The sequence below is a fragment of the Aulonocara sp. 'chitande type north' Nkhata Bay genome, linkage group LG15 (genome assembly GCF_057382095.1).
Source record: "Aulonocara sp. 'chitande type north' Nkhata Bay isolate Kocher_YH1m ecotype deep benthic linkage group LG15, A_spYH_male_GT1.1, whole genome shotgun sequence".
NCBI classification, from domain to species: Eukaryota; Metazoa; Chordata; class Actinopteri; order Cichliformes; family Cichlidae; genus Aulonocara; species Aulonocara sp. 'chitande type north' Nkhata Bay.
This window is the reverse complement of record NC_141358.1, coordinates 13,243,643-13,269,700: the sequence shown is the minus strand read 5'-3', so window position 1 is coordinate 13,269,700 and position 26,058 is coordinate 13,243,643. Positions and strand designations below refer to the sequence as shown.

At 40.0% G+C, this 26,058-nt stretch overlaps 2 protein-coding genes across 2 annotated transcripts in view; one reads left to right on the top strand and one right to left on the bottom strand.

The window, feature by feature from the left end:
• Positions 1-15,054: 15,054 nt before the first annotated feature.
• On the top strand, positions 15,055-24,582 carry nr2e1 (nuclear receptor subfamily 2, group E, member 1). Its single transcript, XM_086264284.1, has 9 exons — positions 15,055-15,631; positions 18,265-18,410; positions 19,191-19,278; positions 19,625-19,860; positions 20,325-20,471; positions 20,828-20,924; positions 21,012-21,161; positions 21,374-21,479; positions 21,973-24,582. The coding sequence occupies exons 1-9, from the start codon at positions 15,571-15,573 to the stop codon at positions 22,133-22,135; spliced, it is 1,194 nt and encodes a 397-aa protein (XP_086120410.1). The 5' UTR covers positions 15,055-15,570; the 3' UTR covers positions 22,136-24,582.
• The window catches only part of snx3 (sorting nexin 3), a 19,095-nt gene continuing 17,056 nt past the window's right edge, over positions 24,020-26,058 (bottom strand). Inside the window, exon 4 of the mRNA XM_086264285.1 lies at positions 24,020-24,858. Coding sequence (XP_086120411.1) covers positions 24,753-24,858 — 106 coding nt within the window. The 3' untranslated portion in view covers positions 24,020-24,752. The remainder of the gene's footprint in view (positions 24,859-26,058) is intronic.

The window sequence follows — 26,058 nt, the reverse complement described above, 5'->3', positions numbered from 1 at the left end:
GTTAGCAGTCGGAGCAGTATGCATCACGTGATAGAGCGGCGGTGGCATGCGGGACCTGTCGGTGGTCTGGATAGCATGTGGAGCTTCGCTAGCAACCCGGCATTTCATCTCCGACAAAGTTATCCCGAGAGAAGTAAAGCAAGTGTGTAAGTCCATCTCTGAATGTTTGTAAAGCATTCCTGCGTTAAGCTTAACGAGCGACTGCCTCTCCTGCTGCTACTTCAATCATGAAACTGCTTAACGATCAGCTGATCGGCTTTTCTGTCACGAGTCCGTGTCTCTAGTTTGCTTTTGGCCCACTTTGCACCAGAAAGAGGAAACCAGCGGATGAACAACAGCAGCACGTTTAAGCTTGATAAGCTGTTGTTAGAATGTATTTAATATTAATTTCTACACCAGGATCTTTTTCTACGTAGCTGACGGCGGTAACTGTGCAGGGGCGGATCTAGCAAAGTTTAGCCAGGGGGGCCGATAGGGCATTAACAGGGAAAAGGGGGCACAAAGACATACTTTTCTTTCTTATTCTCATTTAAAATGTGTAGCTTTTAATAAATAATTATCTGACACCCAAAGTTTTAATTTGATGTAAAATGAATAGAAGTCAATTACTGTATATAGTAACTATTAAGTCTAATATATATACCCTAGTAAGCTATAGTACTTTTTCCTTTGGGAAGGTACCATCTGTGCAGTCTGCAATTTTGTTGAAGAAAGATGTTGAATCTATTTAATATTTCTTGAAAAATAATTGATTTCTGTGCATTTTTTTTCACACTGCATCAAATTAAGGTTGATTACGTCGATTAAGCATCATGAGGTGGAGCGTGAGGGGTGGTTCCCTATTTTTTATTTATTTATTTTTGTTGTTGCTGGGAGTTGGAACCCTATTAGTTAGGTTGCTTAATATTTATGCTAAGTACTCTTTAAAATACCAGAATAGGGAGGATGGTGTAGGTCTAAGTTTATTAGATTGATCAGTATTGCTGAACTATGAAATATTTTTTTTGCATACAGGTATAACAGAATAGCTTTAGTGTAGTTGTTGTTTTAAACTTGAGTATGAACTTATACAAAATGCAGCAAGATATTTAAAAAAGCAGTTTTGTTGATTAAAAAACACTATATCGGATTCATATCGGTATCGGCAGATATCCAAATTTATGATATCGGTATCGGTATCGGAGATAAAAAAGTGGTATCATGCCATCTCTAATTTGTATAGCGCTTTTCTAGTCCCTAAGGACCCCAAAGCGCTTTACACAACCAGTCATCCACCCATTCGCACACACACATTCATACACTGGTGATGGCAAGCTACATTGTAGCACCCTGGGGCGCACTGACAGAGGCGAGGCTGCCGGACACTGGCGCCACCGGGCCCTCTGACCACCACCAGTAGGCAACGGGTGAAGTGTCTTGCCCAAGGACACAACGACCGAGACTGTCCAAGCCGGGGCTCGAACCGGCAACCTTCCGATTACAAGGCGAACTCCCAACTCTTGAGCCACGATCGCCACTGCCCAACCTCACATGCTGCAGTCTGTTTCTAAAAACAAATAGAATTTCAGTCAGTAGAAATGAAGCACACACTTTTCACATTGCCTATACTAATCTATCCACAGAGGCCAATATCTTTTTTTTTTTTCATTCCAGGCTATAAATGTACTTTTTTAATGCAGTAAAGTTTGGCACTCAAGAATAGGAGTTAGAAGAGATTAACATGCTTTTGGAGACAGCCTCAAGTGGCCACTAGAACTAAAGTTTTTGTCACTTCCTCATTGGTTTCAATTGGCTTCATTTTTTAGCTCTGCTCTGATGAACCCAACCCATCTTCAAACTTTATTTTGAGCTAAATGTAGAGGTTTGAAAGTTTTGTAATTGCAAGGTGTCAACTGTTAGTTGTGAGGTTTTTAGAAAACTCTGCTCTGTTACAGTAAGTGACTCACACACAAGCTACACACGTTGAAAAACCTATGACTGGATAACGTAATAAATTTCTTCGTATATCCAGTGTGTATCAAAAGTACACGTGAGAATAGAATAATAGCTAAAAGCGACTGTGTAAAGTATATACATATTGTATAAGGTTATATGCATAAATTGCAATGCTTTTTTTTAAAGGATGGACATGAGTAACAAATTCTTTTATATTAGGAATTATATTTAAGTCTATGCTTGAGCTACTTGTATTTTAGCAATTGTTTTACTTTATATCTTTGTGCTAGTTTTAGGAATTTTTATGCATTACAGTTAAACCATCGTTTTCCAAACTTTTTTCATAAAACCCATATTGTTTAGTTAGACCGGGATGACATCTTCCAGTTATCTGTAAGTTCTAAGTTTCACCATCGATGACAAATTTCTCCTCTCTTCTTATATTGTTTAGTTTAAACATTGGAGGTAAACCAATTTCACAAAATGAAATGGTTTTAGTCGAATTGGCCCAAAATGCTATACCGACCCTTTAAAAGGAGTCCCCTGATTCCTAAAATGAGAAATTCTCATTATCAACTTCATACACAGTAAAGGTCACTCAATATTTACCAACCACAACAATAACATTTTGACTGATATAGCTTATCAGTAATGATTTTATCAACAGACAATAGTAATGTGGATGTTTCTGTGCAAAACACATTTGATGTGCAGTTAAGTTAAAAAGAAGGCAAATAGTGGTGGCATTTCATTATCTCAGCTTTACCAGTGTCACGATCTAAACATGCTACAATGACAAACAAGACAGCGGAGCTTTGCTCGTCATGTCACACAAGAGAGAGCTTCATGTATTTGCTGATATTTGCTGATTCTCTCCCAATCTGGCACCTTGGCGGCACTGTGAGAAGTTCATCTTTGTTGATGGTGTGTTGTGCACTCTTCCGTGGACTGGCTGGTTGAGATCTCTTCTGGAAAGTCCAGTCTGTCTTCACATAGAGGCGGATAATTACCAAACACGCAGCCGACAGCAGAGGCACAAAAGCTGCATTGACTTCCTCACTGCTGGTCGCCTCCAGGGGATGGTCCCGCTCCCTGCTCACCCTGCTCACCCAGACCCTCTTCTCATCACTCCTGAGAGGCAGGACGACTTGTTCCATAACAAGATGCGAAACTGACTTCTTTCAGCTCCAGTGAACTGGACATAAACCCCGACTGACAACCTCCAGTGCCCAAAGAGAACAGAGAGAGGACGGGTGGGCCGGGAGCGAGGACAAGAGAGAGGTGGGGGCGGCACAGGGAGCACTAAATAAAGTTGTTATTCACTTTAATCGTACATTTTAGAGGCAAAAAAACAAAACAAAGGATCTTCACTTTAAACTGATTACTCCAGTTCCAACGTTGGCATCTAAACAGTGAAATCTAGATCCTTTGAACTGCATCCGCAAATGTTTGCCAACTTTTTATCTCCCTGTTGTTCATGATGTATGATTTCTCCTCACGGCCGCCTTTCCCCCCTCTCAGCGCTCAATGTGTTACAGCAATGAAAGCGTAAAGTGCTGTTAATGTAATGGGCCATGGGTGATTGTTTCTGACAAGCAACAAAACACACCGTCCCTCCCCTCAAATTAGTCGCCCAGGAGGGGGTGGGGTGAGGGGGTCCCAAGAGACACATGGACACGACAGCATGCCAGTATATAGCATGAGCATCGGCGTGACTGTCATTTGTAGTGGCTTATTTTCTTACCTTTTAGCTCGTTCTGGGGATGAATTACCAATTGGATTATCTTTCTTGCTAAAGAAAAATAAATTGTCAATAAACAAAAACAAAAGTTCTCTGTTCAGTTTGGCTTATGTTAACATGCCTTGATCCAAATCTATTACTGGTTTTAAGTCACTTAAGAGGGGAAAGCCAGTGGGTGAGCTTGTTACCCCCTTGAACCTAATCCAAGATTATCTCTCCCCCATTTGGTGAAATTATTTCAAACACTGAGAATTGATGAGTTACTCATTACAGTGTCTTCAGTCAAGGAAGTGAGTAGTATCTCTTTACTTATAACCTGAAATATATATTTTTAGATGGGCACACATTTAACCAATTGATTTATTCAGATTCTGATTATATGTATGCATGATAGTCTCTTTACTTTGATTTAAAAGGAAAAGACATCAAATAAATAAACTAGGATTTCCATTGTAAGTACATCAAATGCACATGCTTACATATCAAACTCCTAAGGTAAAATGGCCTGTATTTATATAGCGCTTGGTGGACTTTTTCCTGCTCATTTATTGTTTGTTTTCTACACTTTATGGGAAGTCGCTGCTAACAAATGTTGATTATTTCAACCCTCTTCTCTTCAATATGCAGAATAAGAAGTGTTGCTTTATGCTACCACTGGTGGTCAAAAAAGTGTAAAACAAGTCCATTAGACACCTAATGTCAACAATTCATTTGTACAGAAAAAAATAAATAAATAAATTAATTTATTGACAGACTTTACATCTCTCTCTCTCTCTCTCTCTCTCTCTCTCTATATATATATATATATATATATATATATATATATATATATATATATATATATATACACATAACATTTGTAAAAGAAAAAAAAAATATCTATCTATCTATATATATGTAGAGATAGATAGATATAATGGATTGCATTTATATAGCACTTTTCAAGACCCTCAGAGCGCTTTACAATTCCACTATTCATTCACGTGAATGTGAGAGTGTATATACAGTATATGTATTATATATATATTTTTCACACCAAGACGGTAAATATTGATACAAATCAATGCATCATACTCTAGATGATTTTTATTTTGAAAAGACTGTGACATTCTATCTGAATGGGTTGTGTTTGGGGGATTTGGTTAATAAGTGACTCATGAGGAGTGGATCAGTAATACCAGAGACGTTAGCCTAAGTAAGTAGCTTTCGCCATGTGTTAGTTTAATTTTAAGTATAGAAATTCAATATTTTTTGATTTCATATACATATTTCAAATCTTCTGGTTTTGATTGTACTGTAACTAAAGGAACTAGTCTCTTCAAAGGCACAGGTACCACTCCATAAATATGATTTCTAAACCTTAGGCATGGTCCTGCTGCGAAATATTTTTAAAAGTCACATTCCAAGTATTTACAATTTGATGCCTGCCTCAGATGCTTTAAATTTCATCCCTGGCTCAAATACAGAAAATTATGGAGACAGAGTAACAAAGGTGTATACTTAAAACTACTTTTTTGTAAAAGTACAGGTGCTACTCTGTAGTCCCATGTTATCCAGCTATATTATTCAGAGTGAGCTCAGGTTGAATAGGCAGTTAGCTAGTCAGTTAGCAAAGGGTTAGCTTTAAAGAAAAGTCCTGATTTGTGAACGAGTCGGTGGGAGGAGTGGTGGAGGGCCTGGCGTGCAGGAAAGCCTCTCCTGGGCCAGAAGAAAAGGATTTGGCCCAGATGCAGGCAGAGATGTTAACTTTGAGTGGCCCCTGTGGCTCAAGCTCAGCACCCCCTCCTTCTTACTTCCCAAGCCCCCAGGTTGCCTTTGCATGACATCATTCCCAAACTATGTCCCCCATACCCATGTGAATCTGAGCTGTCACAATCAGCAGCCGCCCCCCCTTCCCCACCATTAAACTGTACTGCGCCGCAAACCCATACGTTTCTTTTTCTTCCTCTCTTCTTCTACCACCAATCTCCTCCCTTCTTCTTCTTTTTTAACCTCCAGAAAGGCATTGTTTGAGTCAGGGCTTGATCAAAAAACTGTTGCCCGCCAACCACAGGGCTTTCTGTAAATTCAATAAGGCCACCTTAAAGATTTTCCTAATTAATGGATGACATCTTTGGCTGGAGGAGAGGCGAGGCATTCTGCTCCAGCCCGCTCTTTGTTCGCCTCCTAATTAACTTTCCTAGGTCACTCAGGTCCCCGCAACCTGAGAGTGAAGAGCCCCCATTGAGGAGGGAGTTGTAAACTTACTTTTTTTGCCTCGGCACTTAAAAGGGGAAAGCAACTATAGGGAACAGAAAATATCCTATTTAAGTCCTTTGTGAGTGAACTGCTTGCACATGTTCCAATAAAGGAAGTCTTCTAAATAAGCTGCCATGTTGCTCTCCGCTCCCCCTCTTTTTTCCCCCTTATCCCACCTCTTTCACTCTCAGCTCCACAGAAAGGTTATGAATGATAGCTCTGGGTTGAGGGGGGGTAAAGGGCCAAAGGACAGCATCTGGGCATTGTGGAATTGTGAGCATCTGAAACTTTGAGGGAATTTGAGGATGGGAAAGCACTGAGCTGCTGGGTGGCGGGGTGGGTGATTGAGAAAATGTAGTGAATATGAGAAAAAAATAAGTGCCTCTTTGCCCTCATCATTGTTTGGGTGTTTCTAAAGGACCCCCATGATCCACAGCTGCTTTCATCACTTCTACCGTTTATTCTGCAAAAAAAAAAAAAAAAAAAGTCCAAAAAGAAAGACATATGAAAGCACTTCTAATAATTTACAATCTCTTACTAACACACCCAACACTTCACTGATGATTGTTTATTCATAATAAACTTTCTGTTTATTATGAGTAGATATCAGTGTGAAAATACAGGTGTAGCTATGAGCCCAGTCATAGTGATGTTATGGTATAATTTTTAAAAAGTATACATATATCGTAATGAACAATAATATAATGTACTTACTGCCAACTCTTAATGCACCTTTCAACATATTTCACCTAATACGTTGTTTTCAAGTGAGACTTTGCCAGTATTACATAAATAGCAACTGTGTTTCACTCTTAAGCAATCACTAAGTGCTCTCACTCACTTATCTGGTGTGCAGCTGACCAGTGGCTTATGGAAGATCATTACAACTATTGTAATAAAACATCACAAAGCCACAGAGCTGCGAGAGTGACTGTTAGAAAAAGTTACCCAGCCTCTTTTTAAGACGTAGGATGTTTTGTTTTGGGGTTTTTTGCTACAGTTCAAAACTTCACTGATAAACAGGGGAGAGTTTGTATAGAAAAAATTGGTACGTTTTTAATACTCAAATATACAAAGCAGGTGAGGAGGAAATTGAGTTTTTCCAGAGTGCTGAGATTTCTTCTCATTGACTCCCAGTTGATTTTAAATTCTTTTTAAAATTCTCCTGCTTACATGTTGAGCACTAATTCGACCAGCTGCACATTTATCTCAACTTCTTGTTAGACGCACTCCTGCTTGCAGATTGAGGACTGTAAGGGGGTCTAGTCTTCAATTTACCACTTCTATGGACTCCTTCAAAAAGCAGTTGAAAACTTGTCTGTTTAGTCAGGCCCTCTTTTGAGACGCTTTTGTTATTATTGCTTAAATATCTGTGGTTTTATTCTGTTTACATGCTATTAACTGTTTTTAATTTTCTATATTTTATTGTGTTTCTTCCTAGTTTGTATTTATTTTGTTGTACAACGACTAAGTGACTTTATGTTTGTGAAAAAGCACTTTGTGAATAAATACTTGCTTACTCAAATAGAATAGGTAAAACAACATCTACATATTGAAAATGTTTCTTCCTTTATGTCATCAACTGTGTAGGTTAGCTAGTTTGCATCACGATTTTCACGCCTTAAATACACAAAACTTGTAACTCCAGTATGACATGTTTTCATGAGGAACAGCTTTCAAGCTTTGTGATGATGGATTTTGCAGATATCCAAGTGGTTAGCCTAGGTAGTAAAGCTTGCTCAACTCAAAGAGGATGTTGGTTATGACACTGTAATCATAACATACACTGAAAGAACCTCCAGTTATGAAGGCTCCATGCAGTCCATTTGAATATAAAAGAACAGAAAAGTAAAGAAAGAGAATGCAAGAACAACACACACACACAAATGTAATCATCTGTAATTGCAAAATTAATAAATAGCCTTGTCCATGTTAGGAGCTGAATGCATGAATGCATTCCACCTGAAGTATTTTCATTTTCAATACACCGTAAGTGCACCACAAATATGCGTATGAGGTACAACATGCTCTAAAAAGAGTGTTTTTAACATAACCTGTTCACGTAGAATTTAAGGGCTAATTGCTTTGCATACAGTTTACAACACTGGCACTACACATCATCATGACAGAGTTCATTCTTGATGGCATGACCCAAGTACTTAACTTTAGTTGCTGCATTTAAACGTTACAAAATAAGGGGAAATTTTGCTTCTGGTCCTTTAAAGCTGAAATGGTCATTATTGCATTCTTTCTAGGCTTGAATTCGATACTGTAAAATATAACTTGAGCAGAGCCTGAGCAGCGGCTGCAATTTGGCAGCATTCTGGCATTCTGGAGACAAAACAACTAAATCGTCATCATATAACAAATTATCACCCAGTATTGTGATTGTTTAACATTTTAGAAAGATCGTTCCGTATATAGGCTGAAGCAAACAGATGACAGTATCCTATCTTGTCAAACATTTATAATATTTTACATTTCGTATTAACTGCATGGTTAAAAAAAAAATTAAAAATGGGGGAAAGAGCCCCAAAACTGTGAAGTGAAGCTGTGTTAACTTTATGAGATCATCAACTTTTATTGTCATGGACAGAACCCTACTAATACTAAGGGTTGCAGAAGCACTAATGAATGTACACAGTGAAAAATACCTCTAATCATTTAAATCCTCCTTTAGGCAGATTATGTCTCCATACATACTTAAAGATCTAGTTCATTCATTTATAACTGCAGTTCTGTCATTATTGGTGAGAATGGGAGTATAGACCCTGAGAAGACACATGTTAAACAGCCTCAGATTCAAACCCAGGCTTATGACATCTGGACCACCTGCTCAAACGGGGGAGCTATATTGGTGCTCGTAATGTTCTGACTTTCAGTATTCAAAGTGGACCAAATAAAAAGAGCTGCATCCCTGAGATTACCATATTAAGGAGATCCCTCCTAACTGACATCATAGAGAGTCAAGAGCAGAAAGAAAATATCTGAAACCGCGTTTAGAGCAGTCTGAAGGCTGAGCTTTAGCTCATTGAGATTACTTAAACATATACTGACTGCATTATTTGGGACTTTGGCCAAGTTTAATTTGAGCAGCCACACACTGAAGACAGCTTCCACTGCAGTCACAGGTGACGTTATACGCCTGTTAGCACACATGAGCTAAACTTTATGCTTGAGGGTGATGAAATACTCCTTCATGCTTATAATAAATATGAAATTTTGGACTGAAAATTCTGTGATGTACAAAAATTTATATAATTTACTTTACTTAATATAATTTACTTAAGAAGTTCTCCAAGGAGCTGCATCCCATATGCATGCACTGTACCCTGGTCTGACCATAGACAAAGTCACATGCCCCGATTCTATCAATGGGTCATCAGTCCTCCTAGCGTCTGGGTGTCTGGATGTGTATTAAGACCCATGAGGTGAGTGTGAGGCTCATGATGACAGCTCCTGTGCTGCCCTGAGGGTTACTGACGGGTGGAAGCTGTGACCTCAGACCGTGATCACTGAACCTGACCTGTGGAGTCTGCAGGATAACATCAGGAGAAGCAGGGCTGCGAAGCAAGACTGACTGCTGAACAGAGCTGGACAAACAGCAGAATGACTATCAGAGTGACTCCAGGTGAATGGCAGCTGTGGAAGGAGTAGACGAAGACTAGTCTCTGCTTAATCTGTGCGACGACCGCGACCAGTACTTTCACTGCTGCTGCCTCTTAAACAAAGTCATTTAGACACCGTGAGGGACTAAGAGTGGGAGAAAGTGTGTGTGTATATAGATATAGATAGATATATATATATAAATCATTTTTTGCAAAGTGCCACTGATGCAGCAAACTGTTAAAGTCCCTCTCAACTCGAAAATGTGTGTTGCTAATTGGCATGTTTGTTAGATTGATTGTTTCCTCGATTGTATGTTGAGGATTTCTGTTTTCAAATTCATTCACTGAAAAATAGAGGTTTAGATACTGTAGATAAACATGATTTTGTGACATCACAACTAGTCTAGAACGCTTTCTTAGATGAATTATAAACTGTGTTATTTTTGATAAATTACTATGCACTCTGTTATTGAGTTAATGAATGAGTACGATATTATGTCTTGTTTTTACGACCTGTGATCATCAAGGTATTTTGGACAGGTTCACAAAACCTGTTGTGGTTTGATCAGTAGTTCTGATGGCAGTAGATCAAACCTTTGATGTCCCACTGATGTTAAAATAATGAAAACTGAATATGTAGAAATCAAATAAACAACTTAAAGTTAAACTGATGACTTTGAAAATGAGGGTAAATGTGGTCGAAAGTGTCATTTTTTCATACTCATTTTGCTTGTTTTTTGTAGCTACAAAAAGACAATCAAAGATTTGATTGTTTTAAATGAGCATTAGACACAAATAAATGAAAGATAAACTCATTAACTAGGTGAAGTTTATTGTTCAAAACGAACTTAAAGACAGACAAAGAGACAGGCCTGTACAACTCACCCACCGATCTAATCAAGTCCAGTCACCTCTGCATGACTGAAACGTGTCCTTTCAGCTCTGGAAATCCGAACACTTTCACACACCACAGGCAGAATAATAAATGAACTGTAGATACACTGATCACATCGCGGGCTCCTCGGCTCTCACATGTTTGTCTTTGCAGTCTGAACAGACTAAGCCCCTCTACTCAGCTGTCATAATTTGTTAACGAGTCTTTTCAGGGAGGGAAAAAAGAAAAAGAGAAGACAGAAAAAGAAAAGAAAGCTCTTCACGAGTGACTGAAAGCAGAGGTCCATCCAGAGAGGGAACCCAGGGGCGACATCAGACCGATTTCAGACCAGCCCGTGATGGCATCTCTGTATATTTTAATATTAATGACCTCGGCCGCAAAGCCGCCTCTAAGCTTCCAACAGGTGCCCCCAGCCCCACTCGAGTCTGAAAAACTGGGATCATTCAACGTCTCGCTAACCACCGCCGGTCAATAAAGACTGCACATGAAGAGGACTCCAAGAGAAGGGAAAAAGACATAAAGAGTGGAAGGGGAGTTACAGAGTCAGTCATCTCTTGCAAATAAGTTTTTGAGTCACTTTCCCCAGCTGAAACACGGGTCGATATTTTTCCCCCCCTTGAGAAAGAGATTGACTTTTGTTTGGAGTTTGTGAGAAGTGGGAATCAGAAGCGGGACAATGGGACTCCCCACGGCGAGAGGCTGAGAGGAGCCATCTCAAATCAGTCAGCCAGGGGACTGACTAATCCGTCCATTGTACCTCCCCAGCCACCGGCCGCACATCAACACATTCGCCCCCAATTGTCCCCCACCCTCATGCAGCGGGATTTGCTCTCCCCAACAGCCAGTTTTGTCCACGGCAGTTCGAGCGGAAGTTTCTCACTGACAATTTGCCCCAAATAGATTTGTCAGAGCGTCCAACTGCACCGCACCGACTTGTGGGTTTCTGGGTTTGGGTCTTGGGTCTGTGTTTTTGGTGGTGGTGGTGGTGGTTTGGGGGGGGGGGGGGGGGGGGGGGGGGGCTTTGGCGTGTGTATGTGAATGCGTGTAAGCGCGCATGGGTTTGTCTGTGCACACGCACAGGTATGCCAGCATCTCTTTTACACTGCAGCTAACGAGGTGGCGCGGTGGCAGTGGAGGAATGCGGGGATAGGCCTGTGGAGTTTAAGGAGGAGGGCTATAGTTTTACTGTACTCACAGACAGCGTGCTCCTAGATGAGCAAGCACGACAACAACACTGTGCTCCTGAAGCATTAAACGCCCACTTTAATAACCACTTTGAAAGAACTGCTGACTCCAAACCTTCCAAGAGAAGCATGTTGCTGTACACACTGTACCTGATCAGCTGCTTACTCATAGCGTTAACATCCTTTAGATAGAGAGTTGATGTTGCAACTGAGGGAACTGAGTTTGTTTTCTCATTATAACTCACCTGCAGTTGCTTCAATATGTCCAATGTGATTCACCATTCGTGAGTCTTGAGTAATTTCGATTTAAGACTTGCCATCAAAACAATTTGGGAAGCCAAATGTGGTCCGATGTGCAAGTGGAAACCTGCGGGCCCCTTAAAATGTTGAAGAATCGCTCGGACAGGTAATCTGCATCTATTCAGTGACTCTTATTGAAGAACTGTCCGTGGTGCTGAAATCAGACTGATTATCTTCCACTTCTTTGGGACGTTAAATCATATTTTAGGTTATTGGATATTAACAGTACCTGGGGAAGATCTTTCAACTGCCGTTTTCGGAAATGTGCCAAACAAACCTTTTTGCGTTCAACCAGTGGAATGTTTTCAGAAAATCACTGTCATTACCATAGCAGATGAAGTGATTCTTCACGGTCCAGACAACCAACCTCCTCGGCTAAACACGATCAGTGTCTGTAGGCTATGAGATGACTGAAGATGATCTCCCTGGCCAGTTTTCAGAGATGCACGGCTGCTGGGGCCTTTGGTCGACTTGAATTCTCCCTATTATTTGCTTTCTGGAGCTTAGTGACTTCTCTCCAAAGCCAATTGGTTTACGCCTGGTCGGTTCGGGGGGCCTCCACAGTGATAGCAGTACATAAAAGATGGATAAACTCTAATGGATGGGATCTATTTGAAGATTCCCCAAAGAGCAAAACATTGGATGTTCTAATAATTTTTTTTAAAAATCAACAGGTGCACAATCCAAGAATATAAAATCCGCTTTCTGTCTGATATGTGATGTTTTCGCAGGTGTTTTTTCTCATTGTTCGAAACTCATTCAGACATTGAGCACACACCGCGGTCTCCCTGCATTGTTCTGCGCTGACTTCTGTTGGACTCTCACTCTTTTCTCGTTGTTAAAGTCTATACTATAGTATGTCAAGTATCCGCATACTGATGCCGAGATCCCCCTCCCCAAAAAACAGATACACAATCCACTGCCCCCTTTGTTGGCCACATTTCATTGACTGCTGGAGGAGAAGAGAGTCACTCATACAAAAAAAGTGAAAGAAGGCAGCCCGGGCAACCATGATGTTGGTTATATTTGTGTAAAGGCTATCAGTGAATGACGAGGATTAGGACGAGTTAAGGAGATTATGTCACACATTCACCATTCACCCAACCCAGCAGCCACCCACACACATGCGCACACACAGACACACACTCACACACATACACCACTTCACGTGCATTTAGAAACAAATGAAAACTGTTATCGATTACTGATTATGTCTTCGTTAAGGAAAGTTATTGGATCTTATTTCTTTTGAAAAGTTAATAATTTAGGAAATGCAAAAATAAGCCAAAAATAAGTCTGGGGGGGAACTTAAAATTAAAAAATTTCTACAGTATAAGTGGCCTATTCAGAGAATAGTTAAAACACACAATTTGCGTCTATAAACGTCCTACAGAGGGCCTTTCTATGAGCCCCCTCAGGAAAATCAAAGGAATATTAGAATGATTTCTCCTCAGGCTTGTTAGGCTCCAGCCGGAGCCGTTCAGCTAAAGGGCAGATTGAAAGACACGACAAAAGCTAATTGCAATTAACTACGCCTCTCCGCCTCGCCCCTGTCCGCTTAAATCGACACTTTGTGAGTCCATATGGCCTTCAGTGTACCGTGGGAATGAACACAATTAAAACAGAATATGGATTTCTGGAGTTACCCGGCGAAAGCGCAACAAGCTGTCAAGGTCAGTGTGTCAATGAGTGGGCCCCGGACAGCCGGCCGTGGTCTGCACCTTCATGTCCAAAACCGGATCACCCACTACAGAGAATGGCAGCTACAGAGGCAGATAGATAGATAGATAGATAGATAGATAGATAGATAGATAGATAGATAGATAGATAGATAGATAGATAGATAGATAGATAGATAGATAGATAGATCTCAAAAGTTATTATTATTATTATTATTATTATTAATATTGCCCATTTCTTTTGCTGTAACTAAAAAAGCTAAAGTGCAAGAGTGCAAATCGATCTAACATTTTAAAAGATAATAGTAAAATCTTAAATGTGAAGGGCTCATGAAGTTCAGCGGTAGGTTTGCATGAATCGTCAAAGAAAATCAAAGTAAACAGAATGAAAAGCAAATATATTTAAGTGTGTTTATATATTCCATATGTATGACTTTTTATATTTCACATTTTTCCCAAGTTTGTATTTAAAGATGGTTGTTAAATTAAAAATGAATGCTTACCTTTTACATTTAATAAAAGGTTCTTTAAAAAAAAATACATTAATTTCTAGAAGCCTTGTTTTTTTTAATAAGTTATATTACAAGGTCCCAAAGTGTGTCTGCATGGTGTATCTGCCCACCTAACGAGCTCCAATAAGCCACTAACAAAGGAAAGATAATGCAGACTGTGGAGCAAAACTACACCAACGCCCCCGAGAAAACGGGGGAGAGATGGATATTTTACAACTTTTAACTGTATGAATCTTTTAAATTTGTCGTCTCTTTAGCCTTTTTTATATTTATTAAAGAATCAAATACGCAATAAAGTGTTTTAAAAATCAAAGTTCAGCTTTATGACAGTTGTCTTGACCGCTGCTACGTATGTGGTGGAGCCCAAGCATTTAATCTGGAGGACTGTACGAGGAACCAGACACAAATGTCTTTGTGCTAGTGTAGGAAATGAGGAGCGCTGACTGTTGAAGGTCTCAGCCCACCCTCACCCCCCACCTCCCTGCATATGGTAATACACTCTTATTAGTGGTCAGCATACCTTAGCATACCCGAAAATATTTACAGTAATCAGCCTCTTAAAGCCATCTCCACGGTCCCAACAGTTTGGATCATTTTTACTTTTTTATTTCATTTTATTTTATCTTTTTATTCTTTAGGATATGCGATTATATATTTTAAACACATTTTGAATATTTTCGGTCATATTATTATTATTATTATTATTATTATTATTATTATTATTATTATAAATAAGAGTTCTACACAGTAAAAATCGCAAATGCAGTCCAGGAAAACATGCAACATGTGTGTTTTGTCTGCAGTGGATCTGGCTCCGTTAGCAAGGCACTTCACAGCACTTGCACACACATTCAAGCGCACACACACTCCCTCGCACGCCAGTGACGTCAGGATGGAGTTTGGAGTAGAAAGCCAAGTGGATGAAGGAAGTGGAGATCTCCACCCTCCAGCCTCCCCCTGACACTTCTCATAAATATTACCAAGGCTTATTCGGGAGGCTCCCACCATAAAGTCACATCGTGTCCTGGTTTTAACAAGTTTTCAACCGTAAGAAAATCGGAAATTTGCCCCTTTTTTCCCTTCGCCACCGCGTTGGCAGTATCGGATGCGCTCCAGCCACCGTTTTTCCAACTCGAACTTTACGCACCGGCTACTGCGCCACTAGCTGGAGAGCTGCTGCTGCCGTTTACCGGCTGCTGCCCGGGGATCCAGTCCTGGTTCTCCGGAATCTTCGGCGTCGAGGGCAAAGATCCCTGATAAAATGTATAATTAATGTTTTAATTTGTGGCTCTCGATCGATCGGAGGCTGACTTTCTATCAACTTGGCTTCGGGACTTTGACTTGTGTTTCTCGTCGCTGCTGGCAAAGAAACCGAGAAACCACAAGTGATTAAGTGTCACAAACTTCATTGTTTCTGTCCACAAGAAGAGAAGAAAAAGGACACTTTTTATCCAGATTCTTTAAAATATCGAGGATCCATGATGAGCAAACCCACCGGTTCAACAAGTGGCTGTTTGGATATTCTGAATGTCAAATCAAGTAAGTTTTGTTCATCATCATCTCCGATTCCTCTGAAGAACACGGCATAGATAATGGGAGGTCTACAGTAGCGACGGGTATAACAAATGAGTGAGTGAGTCCATGGTGTCTTTAAAGATGTTTCTCACGACTCTACCTCATGATCACAAAGTTGTGAGTATGGGGACTGGCTGTCGGCCGTCTCAGAATGCAATACATGAACATCCCCGGATAACAAAGCTCCTGAATGAAAGGAAATCATGTGTAAAATTTATTTTGTAATGTTGCTCACAGATTTCGAGAAACAAAATAAGAAGGAAGCGAAAATAATAAGCCACATTCATTTGCCGACCACTGCTCTTCAAAAGCCACACATGCTTCCCTTTGATGACACTTGTTGCCTGCAATTTAATTTTCAGCCTTTAAAAAGAGTAACAGCGCAATATGCAGGGTATCATTCAATCTTACATGAAGAGAAATCCCGTTTGCGCACGAGATTTTTTTCTCTTATGTCTGAAATGTGTTTGCGCATTTCTGAATCCCTCATTTGAGTTTCCTGAAGCGCTTTAAATCATGTTACTGACTTTTTTTTAAAATAGTAATAAATTTCAAGCAGATTTACACTTTCCTATCAAATTATTTTCTGATCCTTTTTTTCTTAACCCTTGCAATTATCCCTCTGCTAGGCCTCATTATGAATTCAAATGAAGGCGGACTCAGATCATAATATAGGCCTAAAGTAGGCTATTGTTCTCTCTCTCCAAAGAATGGACATTTCTGTTGAATTCACATTTGATGCTTCTTTTAGAGCTACCACATTTTTTTCACACCAGGCCGCCGCTTTTAAAATCTGTGCTCGGCCGATGTAAACGTGTGTTTTCAAATGAGAATAAAACGACTCACAGCATTGCTGTGACTCAAGTTCACAGCCACGCTACCGAGTGGTCAGAGGAAACAGCTCTTTCTCTCCCTAAAACTTCATTTCCAACTCTTTTAGCAGGTTTTCGCCTTGATGGTGATTACGTTAATAGAATATGCCATATATCTTCAAGCAATTACTGCTCACAATGGAGACGCAGTGGACCCCCACAGCGGGAAGTTAAATACATTTCCCCCTTTCACAACAAAATTGTCTGTCATTTTTATTTAATTGACTCCCAGCGACCATCGTTTAATATTTGGGGGGACATTTTTTCTTGTTGAAAATGTTTACACTTTCGGTCATCCGCGGTTTAATTAAACTCTAAATTTTAATTTGGGGGCTGTGTCAATGAAAATGTGATTTGGTTAGCTTTGGTTTTAAAGGTTTGTTAAAACAAAATAAAAAAGAATGATTTATTTTTAAAAAAAATTAGAAAACAAGAAAATAAAAGAACAACAGTGATACTACTACTACTACTACTACTACTACTACTACTACTACTACTACTAATAATAATAATAATAATAATAATAATAATAATAATAACTAGGACCAGTATGGAACATGTTGAGCGTAAATTTCTCCAATTACTAAGGACAAGTTGGGTACCAAAATACCAAATTTTGTTTAACAATAAAATGTTTAAATCCAACTTTAAAATGACTTTTTATTGCATGTTACAGCAATTAAATGTCTTTTGCGTACATTTAAAGGGCTACAGGGTGTTTTGATTCTTAATAAACAGCCAATTCCAGTCCTATAACTCTCTCCTGAAGTCATTGTTTTTGCTGCTGAGTAGTTATTCCCATGCTACCCTTTTTGACGGGTCACTGGTGAATCAATGAGCAGGTGGCAAAACGTCAGTGTAATTACATAGACGGCTTTTCCCTCCAGAATAAAAAAAAGGACTGCCTCATATGCATACAAATATCTTCTTTTTAAGAGATTTGAATACAAAATCTTCACAAAAAAATCACATTTTTTCATCTACACCGGGGTCGATTTACATACACTTCATTTGAGTTGGTGAAACGAGTTGGTACGCATTATTCTCATGGTGCAGTGTCACTCCCTAATCCTGGGGCCTATAGACCTGTGGGATAAAGCAGCTGTCGAGTCCCATTATGAAGTGGAGTTGGCAGCTTGTCGAGATCCAGGCAGTCAGACGAGGTTCAATGGGAGAAAATCATTAAGTTAACACTTTCCCCTAATGTCTCCATTGTGCGTTTTCGGGGTATTGTCTTAGAGAGCTCAAATATAACGCTTCCCACCGGACTTTATTCTTAAAATGTGCGCAGTGAATTCCCATGGTCGTGCTCGGATGAGACGCGGGGCGTTGTCCAGTGTGCGTGTAATGAGTGTGAGAGCGTGTCTGTGGCTGTGTGGAGTTGTCGGACATAAGTAAGTCACATGCAGGACAGTTTGTTCATTGCTTCAGTGTATATGAGCTCGATTATGGTACTTTTTAACTGATTATAGGGTCGGTGTAAAGTCACATAATTGCAGGTCGGCCGCTGAACTGCAGCCAGTGTGTCAACTTTGAAAACTGTTATACCAACTTATTCTGGAAAAACACTGTAAACACTTTGTTCCATCATATTTATTCATAAATCCCGCGATTACGCGAGCAACCGCTACAAAATGTCATCAAAATGTTTTGATTTAAAACTGAACTGTGCGCTTCGTAATTCAGTGAGCACATCATTTACTTGACATTTTTGACCTCTCCCAGGTCGGATTCTGGACATCCCATGTAAAGTGTGCGGTGACCGCAGCTCAGGGAAACACTATGGTGTTTACGCCTGTGATGGCTGCTCGGGATTCTTCAAGAGGAGCATCCGCAGAAATCGGACTTATGTGTGTAAATCTGGCTCGCAGGTGAGGCCTCCTTTAAGTTTATACAAGCTCGTAACTAAATTTCCCTGCTTTTTACACGAGGCTGAATTGGCTGTGGTTAAATGCACCTACTATTTGCGCTTTTCAAATTCGATTAAGTAGTTTTATTTATTTATTTTTAATAGAATTTCAAGCAAGGCGGGAAAACAAGCAGGCAAAGGAATTATCAAATCAAGCCTAAGTGAGAAACCTGTACGCAATCATTGCCATGAATATGGAGCAATTTCTTTCATTTTCCAAATAAAGTTAGCACCCTGCACAGAATTTGTCTCGTCCTTTATTCTTTATATTCCCTAGGTGTCTGATTTTCACCCACAAAACATACCAAGCGTTTTACGCGCGTAATGCACATTTTACGAGCTGATTTCTGTTTGCTTTTCTTTTTGGCGCTGAGTTAAGTCTCTCTTGATGAGCCTAATTATGTCATGCCTGGACCATTAAGTACTGGGCTAAGTGCCGCGCTGCTGTAATATATCAGGTGTAATCCAATCTAATGTGATGACTCGAAGCCGAGGATTTAGGCGGCAGAGGGCGGGATAGAGTACTTATCCTGCGGGATGAGGCCACACTGGAGCCGCAGGGGAGCACCTCCATAACTAAAAGATAATAGTACGATCTTTCACCTGGAGATTGCCCTCCCAGGAGGATAATAGCAAGAAGCTTTTTTTTCTCTCCTGCAAGCTAAGAGAATTTTAACTAGAAGCTGTAACCCCTTCCTCTTTTTATGTCCCCCTCTCCCCCTCCCCTTTTCTCTCTGTACAGGGTGGTTGTCCCGTAGACAAAACTCACAGAAACCAGTGCCGAGCTTGTCGTTTGAAAAAGTGTCTGGAAGTGAACATGAATAAAGACGGTAAACGAGCTTAATTGAATTATCACGTTGAGCAAAGAAACGCCAGTACAGTAGGACAGTATTGGATTCGGGGGAGAAAAAAGTGTATAAAATCTGTTAATCAAAGCTGAAAAGAAGTTGATAATTACCTGCTGCTTGTTTTAAAGGAGATCTTATTTATACCTCCTGGGAGCGCTGGTAGAAGCTCATTATTTTTTTTCTTTCACGCAGAACATTTGCACTTTAAGGAGCAGCTTTCGTTCAATAAAATAAACCCAGGATTGCTCCTGGAGAATGCAATTAACGATCCTGATAAATAAGCAGTTTGCTCTCTTTCACACTGCCTTCCTACTGTCCTGCTCCACAGCCGTTCAGCATGAGAGGGGGCCACGGACATCTACAATTCGCAAACAGGTCGCTCTGTATTTCCGGGGCCACAAAGAGGTGAATGGCTCCTCGGCACATTTCCCCGGATCCTCACTACCCGGTCCTCCTTTTTTCACCACTGTCACCCAGCTGGAGCCGCACAACTTGGAGATGAGCACAGTAGCCACTACACCGGAAAGACAGGCCATCGTGGGTCTAGCACAGCCAACTCCTAAGGTAGATTTTTATTTTAAGATTACGCAATTTAATAGCTACAACGTACACTTTCTTCAAAGAGTTTTAGACCTTCAAGTAAAGAATGAGAGCATAGAAGTCAATCATTTCTTGGCTCTCGTGTCGCAGTCCATGCATAGTTTTACATTTAATCACTTCTAGATGTAGAATTCCTTAAAATGTTAGATGTTTGTATTTCTTCCAAACCGTTATTGTGCGATTAATTAGTAAACATTTTTTTTTAAACACAAGGGTTAGAAGTTGAAATTCCTCTCCAGATTTAAAAGCCTGTAAGACCAACAAATCCGCCAATTAGATTTCTCACTGTAAATCCACCACAAGCAACACTAATCATTATAAAACTGGGCGCTGGGGCTTGGAATTCGACCTTTGTTGTTCACTGTTTTCCGACCTGCGTTTCTTTCTGACATAAACAATGACAACATTTTCATTTTCCCTCTCTGCAGTATCCCCACGAGGTCAGTGGCACCCCGATGTATCTGTACGAGGTGGCTACGGAATCTGTGTGCGAGTCAGCTGCGCGTCTTCTCTTCATGAGCATCAAGTGGGCAAAAAGTGTCCCCGCGTTCTCCACCCTCCCTTTATCTGATCAGGTAGCCACGATTTGGACTCATTCTCCAAATGAATGATGCTTAAACATGATCCCCAAACAGGCCATTAGCGCCCTGTGGGGTTTGAAATGGTGAACAGCTGCCAATTAAGTATTTGGTCCGCAGACAGACGCTTTAAATTAATTAAATTAATGTCATGAATTTGATAGTATCGATTTGAAAACCGCATATCTAATAATTCCCAACCAAGCCCTAAAACCTGCACACAACATGGAAAAATAAGAAGGAATTATTAATCTTATGTTGTTATTTTTACCATTCAAAAAGTTTCAAATACTTTGAATGGTTTAATTGTTGCGTGTTGTGCACAGTTTAACACTTAAAATACCCCCTTACAGCTGATTCTGTTGGAGGACGCTTGGAGAGAATTATTTGTTCTGGGCATCGCGCAGTGGGCCATTCCCGTGGACTCCACAACTCTTCTCGCTGTTTCTGGTATATGCAAAGCACGAGAGAATTTTAAGTGAAGAGCGAGCAGCTGTTGTCGTGCATAATAAAACTTTTCTTCACATTTATCCAAAGGGATGAACACTGAAAACACGGAGTCTCAGCGGATGAACAAGATTATGTCTGAGATTCAAGCGCTTCAAGAGGTGGTCACCAGATTCAGACAGATGCGCCTTGACGCGACCGAGTTCGCCTGCTTGAAATGTATCGTGACATTCAAAGCTGGTGAGTACCTCGCAAATTACTGCCCGAATGTTTGACACAGTGTAAAGACTCTTACCGGAAATAACCATATTTACCAAAGCAAACCTCAACTTTCTCTGCTGCATACAACTACAGCCAATCTGGGAAGACAGAAGAGAATATATGACATGTCATTACAGCAGTGTCATGTCAGCAGATTTCTAACAGCTATAGTGATGCCTCTTGTCTTACAGTTCCTACGCATGGAAACACAGAATTAAGAAGTTTCCGCAACGCCAGCGCTATTGCTGCTCTGCAAGATGAAGCCCAGCTCACTCTCAACAGTTATATACACACCAGGTAAAAGAGATCTATCTATCTATCTATCTATCTATCTATCTATCTATCTATCTGGCGATCGTGGCTCAAGAGTTGGCAGTTGCCTCTGTCAGTGCGCCTCAGGGCAGCTGTGGCTACAGTGTAGCTTGCCATCACCAGTGTGTGAATGGGTGGATGACTGAATGTAGTGTAAAGCGCTTTGGGGTCCATAGGGACTAAGTAAAGCGCTATACAGGCCATTATCTATCTATCTATCTATCTATCTATCTATCTCTTCATCCTAAGATAAAGCATGCTTTACGCACGTGTCAACTGGCTATAGTCTGCCAGCTTCATTATAAAGTTAATGAGGCAATAAGCCTCCTGTAATTGTGCAGGTGCACCAGATGAAGCTTGTATTCAAGCTAAGTAGGAGCTATTTGTCACAGGTGTGCGGTAATTGGACAGGCTGCAACAGACAGTCTGCAAATGGAACCGGACAAAAAGGCTGTTTTTGACACCAGTTGTGTTTCAGGTACCCGACTCAGCCGTGTCGTTTTGGTAAGCTCCTCTTGCTGCTGCCGGCCCTCCGCTCTGTCAGCCCGTCCACCATAGAGGAGGTGTTCTTCAAAAAGACCATCGGCAACGTTCCCATCACCAGGCTCCTGTCCGATATGTACAAATCCAGCGATATATGAATTCTCACCATCTGCCGGGGCGCGTGAGGAGGGGAAAAAAAGACTGGAGGCCCACGAGGAGACCCACTGAACAATCAACACAGACTGTCAAATCATAGCAGGTGTAGCCACGGCACAAAATCTCTTACGGGCTGTCTTAATACAGCCTATTTAGGCTTAGGCTCCATTGAACACATCCGGATCACAACTTTAGCCTGTTAACAGTTGCTCTAGTCAAGGATTAGCATGTACCTTTCATTAGAGACCTGCCTGTCTGATTCTGAAAACTGCAATATCTTGTGGCCAAAACAGCTTGCAGCGTTTAAATGTCGCCTTAAGGCTCTGGAGAGCACCTGCCAAGCACGTTTCCTAAAGAAACGCTGTACATTAAGACTTTTTTTGTTTTGATTTTTTCCGAGTGTCTATGAGACCAATGAGCTTGACGACCAATTCACCATTTTATTTCTGTGTTCAATCCCAACGGAGGAAACCAAAAAAAGAAGAAGAAGAAGAAGCATCCGGGGGGGGGGGAGATGCGAGTCGCTGTTCCTCAATTCGGTGCTGAAACCAAATGCACCGATGAGGCGTCAGCTCCATGAAGCATTGCGGAGGACTCTTTAAAAAGGATGCACTATCTATCCCCCGTCCCCCCCCTTTGACTGTAAAACTACATTCATCTGAAAAATGGTGTCTGTATTTAAATGGCTGTCCCGTTTGTGTTTGGTGTGTCCTGTTTGAGGCGCAGCATAAAAAAAAAAGAAAGAAAAGAAAACGCTTAAGGTCGACTTTTTGAAGTTAGACACTAACACTGGATACAATCTTATTCAGCACTTGGAAATGTTTTTGTGGCCTGTAATGTTTTTATTCTGTTGTAAAAGCAAAAAAAAACAAAATTTTTAATGGAGTTATAACTATTTAGAGTTGTAACCAAGAGAATAAAATACACTGAATTAAACGGTTTTCATATAACATGACCTAGATGCTTATAGTATAGTTTTACTATAGATGCTTATAGTAAAACTACCAGCTGGAGCCCTGGCATCATAGCAAACAGTGGTGTTGGTTTCATATCTAATTACAGTGACACTTTATAAGGATGTAGAGCTCATACTAAATTATTAAACACTAATGCATGCATCTTGATTTAATGCAGGATTTCTTGTGAACACCTGAAGCTCATCAGTAATAACCAACTCTGTGTACGTTCATTTGATTTGTTGGTGCTTTATCAAGTAATGAATAACATATATTATTTTACATTTTTCTTTGCCACCAAATGAGATTTGTATTACATAAAATGGTTCATTTGGGGTTAATCTCTCCAAAATCAGAGCAGTGCTTGCTCTCACAGGACATATGAAGCTGCAATCAAACTCCATCTTCAAATTCAAAAGTTTTACATGGAACTGCACGGGTCAAAAGTCCTCACATCTTATATGTGCAGCATGTGGGAGGCAGTGTGCTTAAAAAAAATAATGTACAGATATGTTATTGTTATGAAAAAGGTCAGACCTTACAAATAGCCCTGAAGGCAAGAAGAAATGGCTTTTTACTTTTATTGTGGTGGCACATGTGATACAAAAGTAAAGGAAAAAAAAAAAAAGCTTCTGGATCTTGCATTCATTAAGCATAGTGACCTGGCCCAAATACATGTTGTACTAATTCAAGCTTAATCTGTCACAAGTCATAGACTGCATCATTTGTGTCTTTAGCATGGCTCACTCTAGTGCAAGTCCAAACTCAGGGCTGTCTTTGAATAGCTATAGTCCTTATACATCTTGCACAGTATTTATTAAACAGGTACAATAAAGTTAGGATGACTGCACTGGTCCTGACTGACTGTCCAGAGCGGGTAGCGAGACAGGCAAACGGCCCGAAGCGACAACAAATGCACTCACACGTGGAGACGTTTCACCTATTTTATTGGAAAATATTCAAAATAAACAAAAATGGCACAGCAGTATACAAATCTCAAAATGCATATAGCCAGTAGAAATACTGCAGTTCCCTCTGTGTAAATCTCTTGCTAGAAAATCATTTGTGATAATTGGGCAGGTGCTGGTCAATATACACACACGCACACATATGCACGCCTCCTTTTTCGGAGAAGAACACCTAAGTGTGATTTGAAAGTCAACGCCCGTCGTTGCATGTGTGTTTTTTGTGTTTAGTTGGTAGGTCGGTGGTGAGCAACATGCCGTACTGGACGAGAAACGCTGTGGGTCATTACGAGAGCTTTGCATATACAGAACACTCATTCAATGTTACTATATAAATGAATATATTTAAGACATAGCTAAATGATAAATACATCAATATATCCATGTTAGTGGCATTTCCAGACAAAGAAATTGCTATAAATTACTTTCAACCACAGTTACGTGTCGAACATTCTTGACTCTGATTAGAAGGTGAAAACAAACACCGATCAGGATAACTAAACTAAAAGAGGCAGTGAATTATATAATTTTTCTGGGGGGGGGGGGGATGGGCGATATTGTCAATAAAATGTTTGTTTGAGAGAAACCTGGAGCAGTGAAAAGAGCTTTGGGTTGTTGGGCCAAGCGAGGCTGAGCAGGGCTGAGAGAGAGACCAGGCCAAGCAGAGCCATCCATTTATTTATTTATTTTTCTTTCCCTCAGGCTTGCCTGATTTTGGATGGGGTGTAGTTCTTGTCAACAGACTCATCCTGTAGAAACATGTGCAGGCATCGCTCATTCTGAGCTAGAGGGTGACCGGCCACTCTGGAAAACAAAAGCAAAAGTGGACATTCAAACATGAAGCTTTGATGAGTTTAAACAGGGATGAGCACAAACAGGAAACAAGATTTTGCATGAATTACTGAAATGGACGTGAGAAGTGTGGGGATTTTTTTTTTTTTTTTTTTTATAAATTGTGCTAGAAGGACAATTATTTAGCATTCAACATTTTTATGCAAGTATTTCTAAAGGATGATATCTTTTGTGTGCATGCTTTAAAAAAAAAAAAAAAAAGCACAAAAAAAAAAAAAAAGTGACTCGCCCACTTTTAATGGGTTATTTACAGCCTGCACAATAAACTGGTCATGTCAGGTGTTTTGCTGTATTTCAATCCTATCAGACTCCAGTAACATGTAAATGCATAAGGATTGATACAATGCTTTTAAAAGAATTTTACTGAGTATAACTGCGTTTTAAAGTATATATTTACACATATATGCCACATCCTTCAAAAGTGCCACTGTGGCATATGGGGGGAAAACATTTAAGTATAACTTTTGTTAAATTTAGTTAATAAGCAAGCTGAGTAGGTAAGTAAAATTTACTTTCACAAAGAAGCAGTCGTACAACAAAACAGAGTAAAATATGTAAGAATAGGTAAGTGCAGTAACAGCAATACAAAATCTGATCAAGATACAAAACAAACATGTAGTTTAAAAACAAAAATCCAAACAATAAAAAAAAAAAAACGGTCAAACTACAAAAAGTTTTACAAGCTAACACTGCTTAATAACACATCTAGGTACTCGCCTGTCATTAAAAGCTGCTTCTCATTCACTGTTCAGTGTCTTAACCACCGACGACACAGAATGAACTTCAAACACTACAATAAGTGCACAACTTCAATTAGGCATTCCTGAAGTTACATGGGCACCATTTATAAACAGTTATAACACTCTTATTTTTGTGTGTGTGAAAGGCAAAGAATTTCCCACCTTTGTTTGAACCCTTTTAACTTGTCATCTCCCTACGGTCTCTAAAATATACTATACTATATTATATTATATGAGTGCATTCAAAGTCAAACCTGTTTAAATTTAGTGCGCAGTTTCGATTTGGGATAGATTTCAGTCAACAATGTCACTGATTCACTAACAAATAATTTAAACTACTCTGAAAAATAATTACGCTAAAGTAATTTATACTAATGGAGAATAAAGAGCTGATCTGAACTGATCTAGTTAA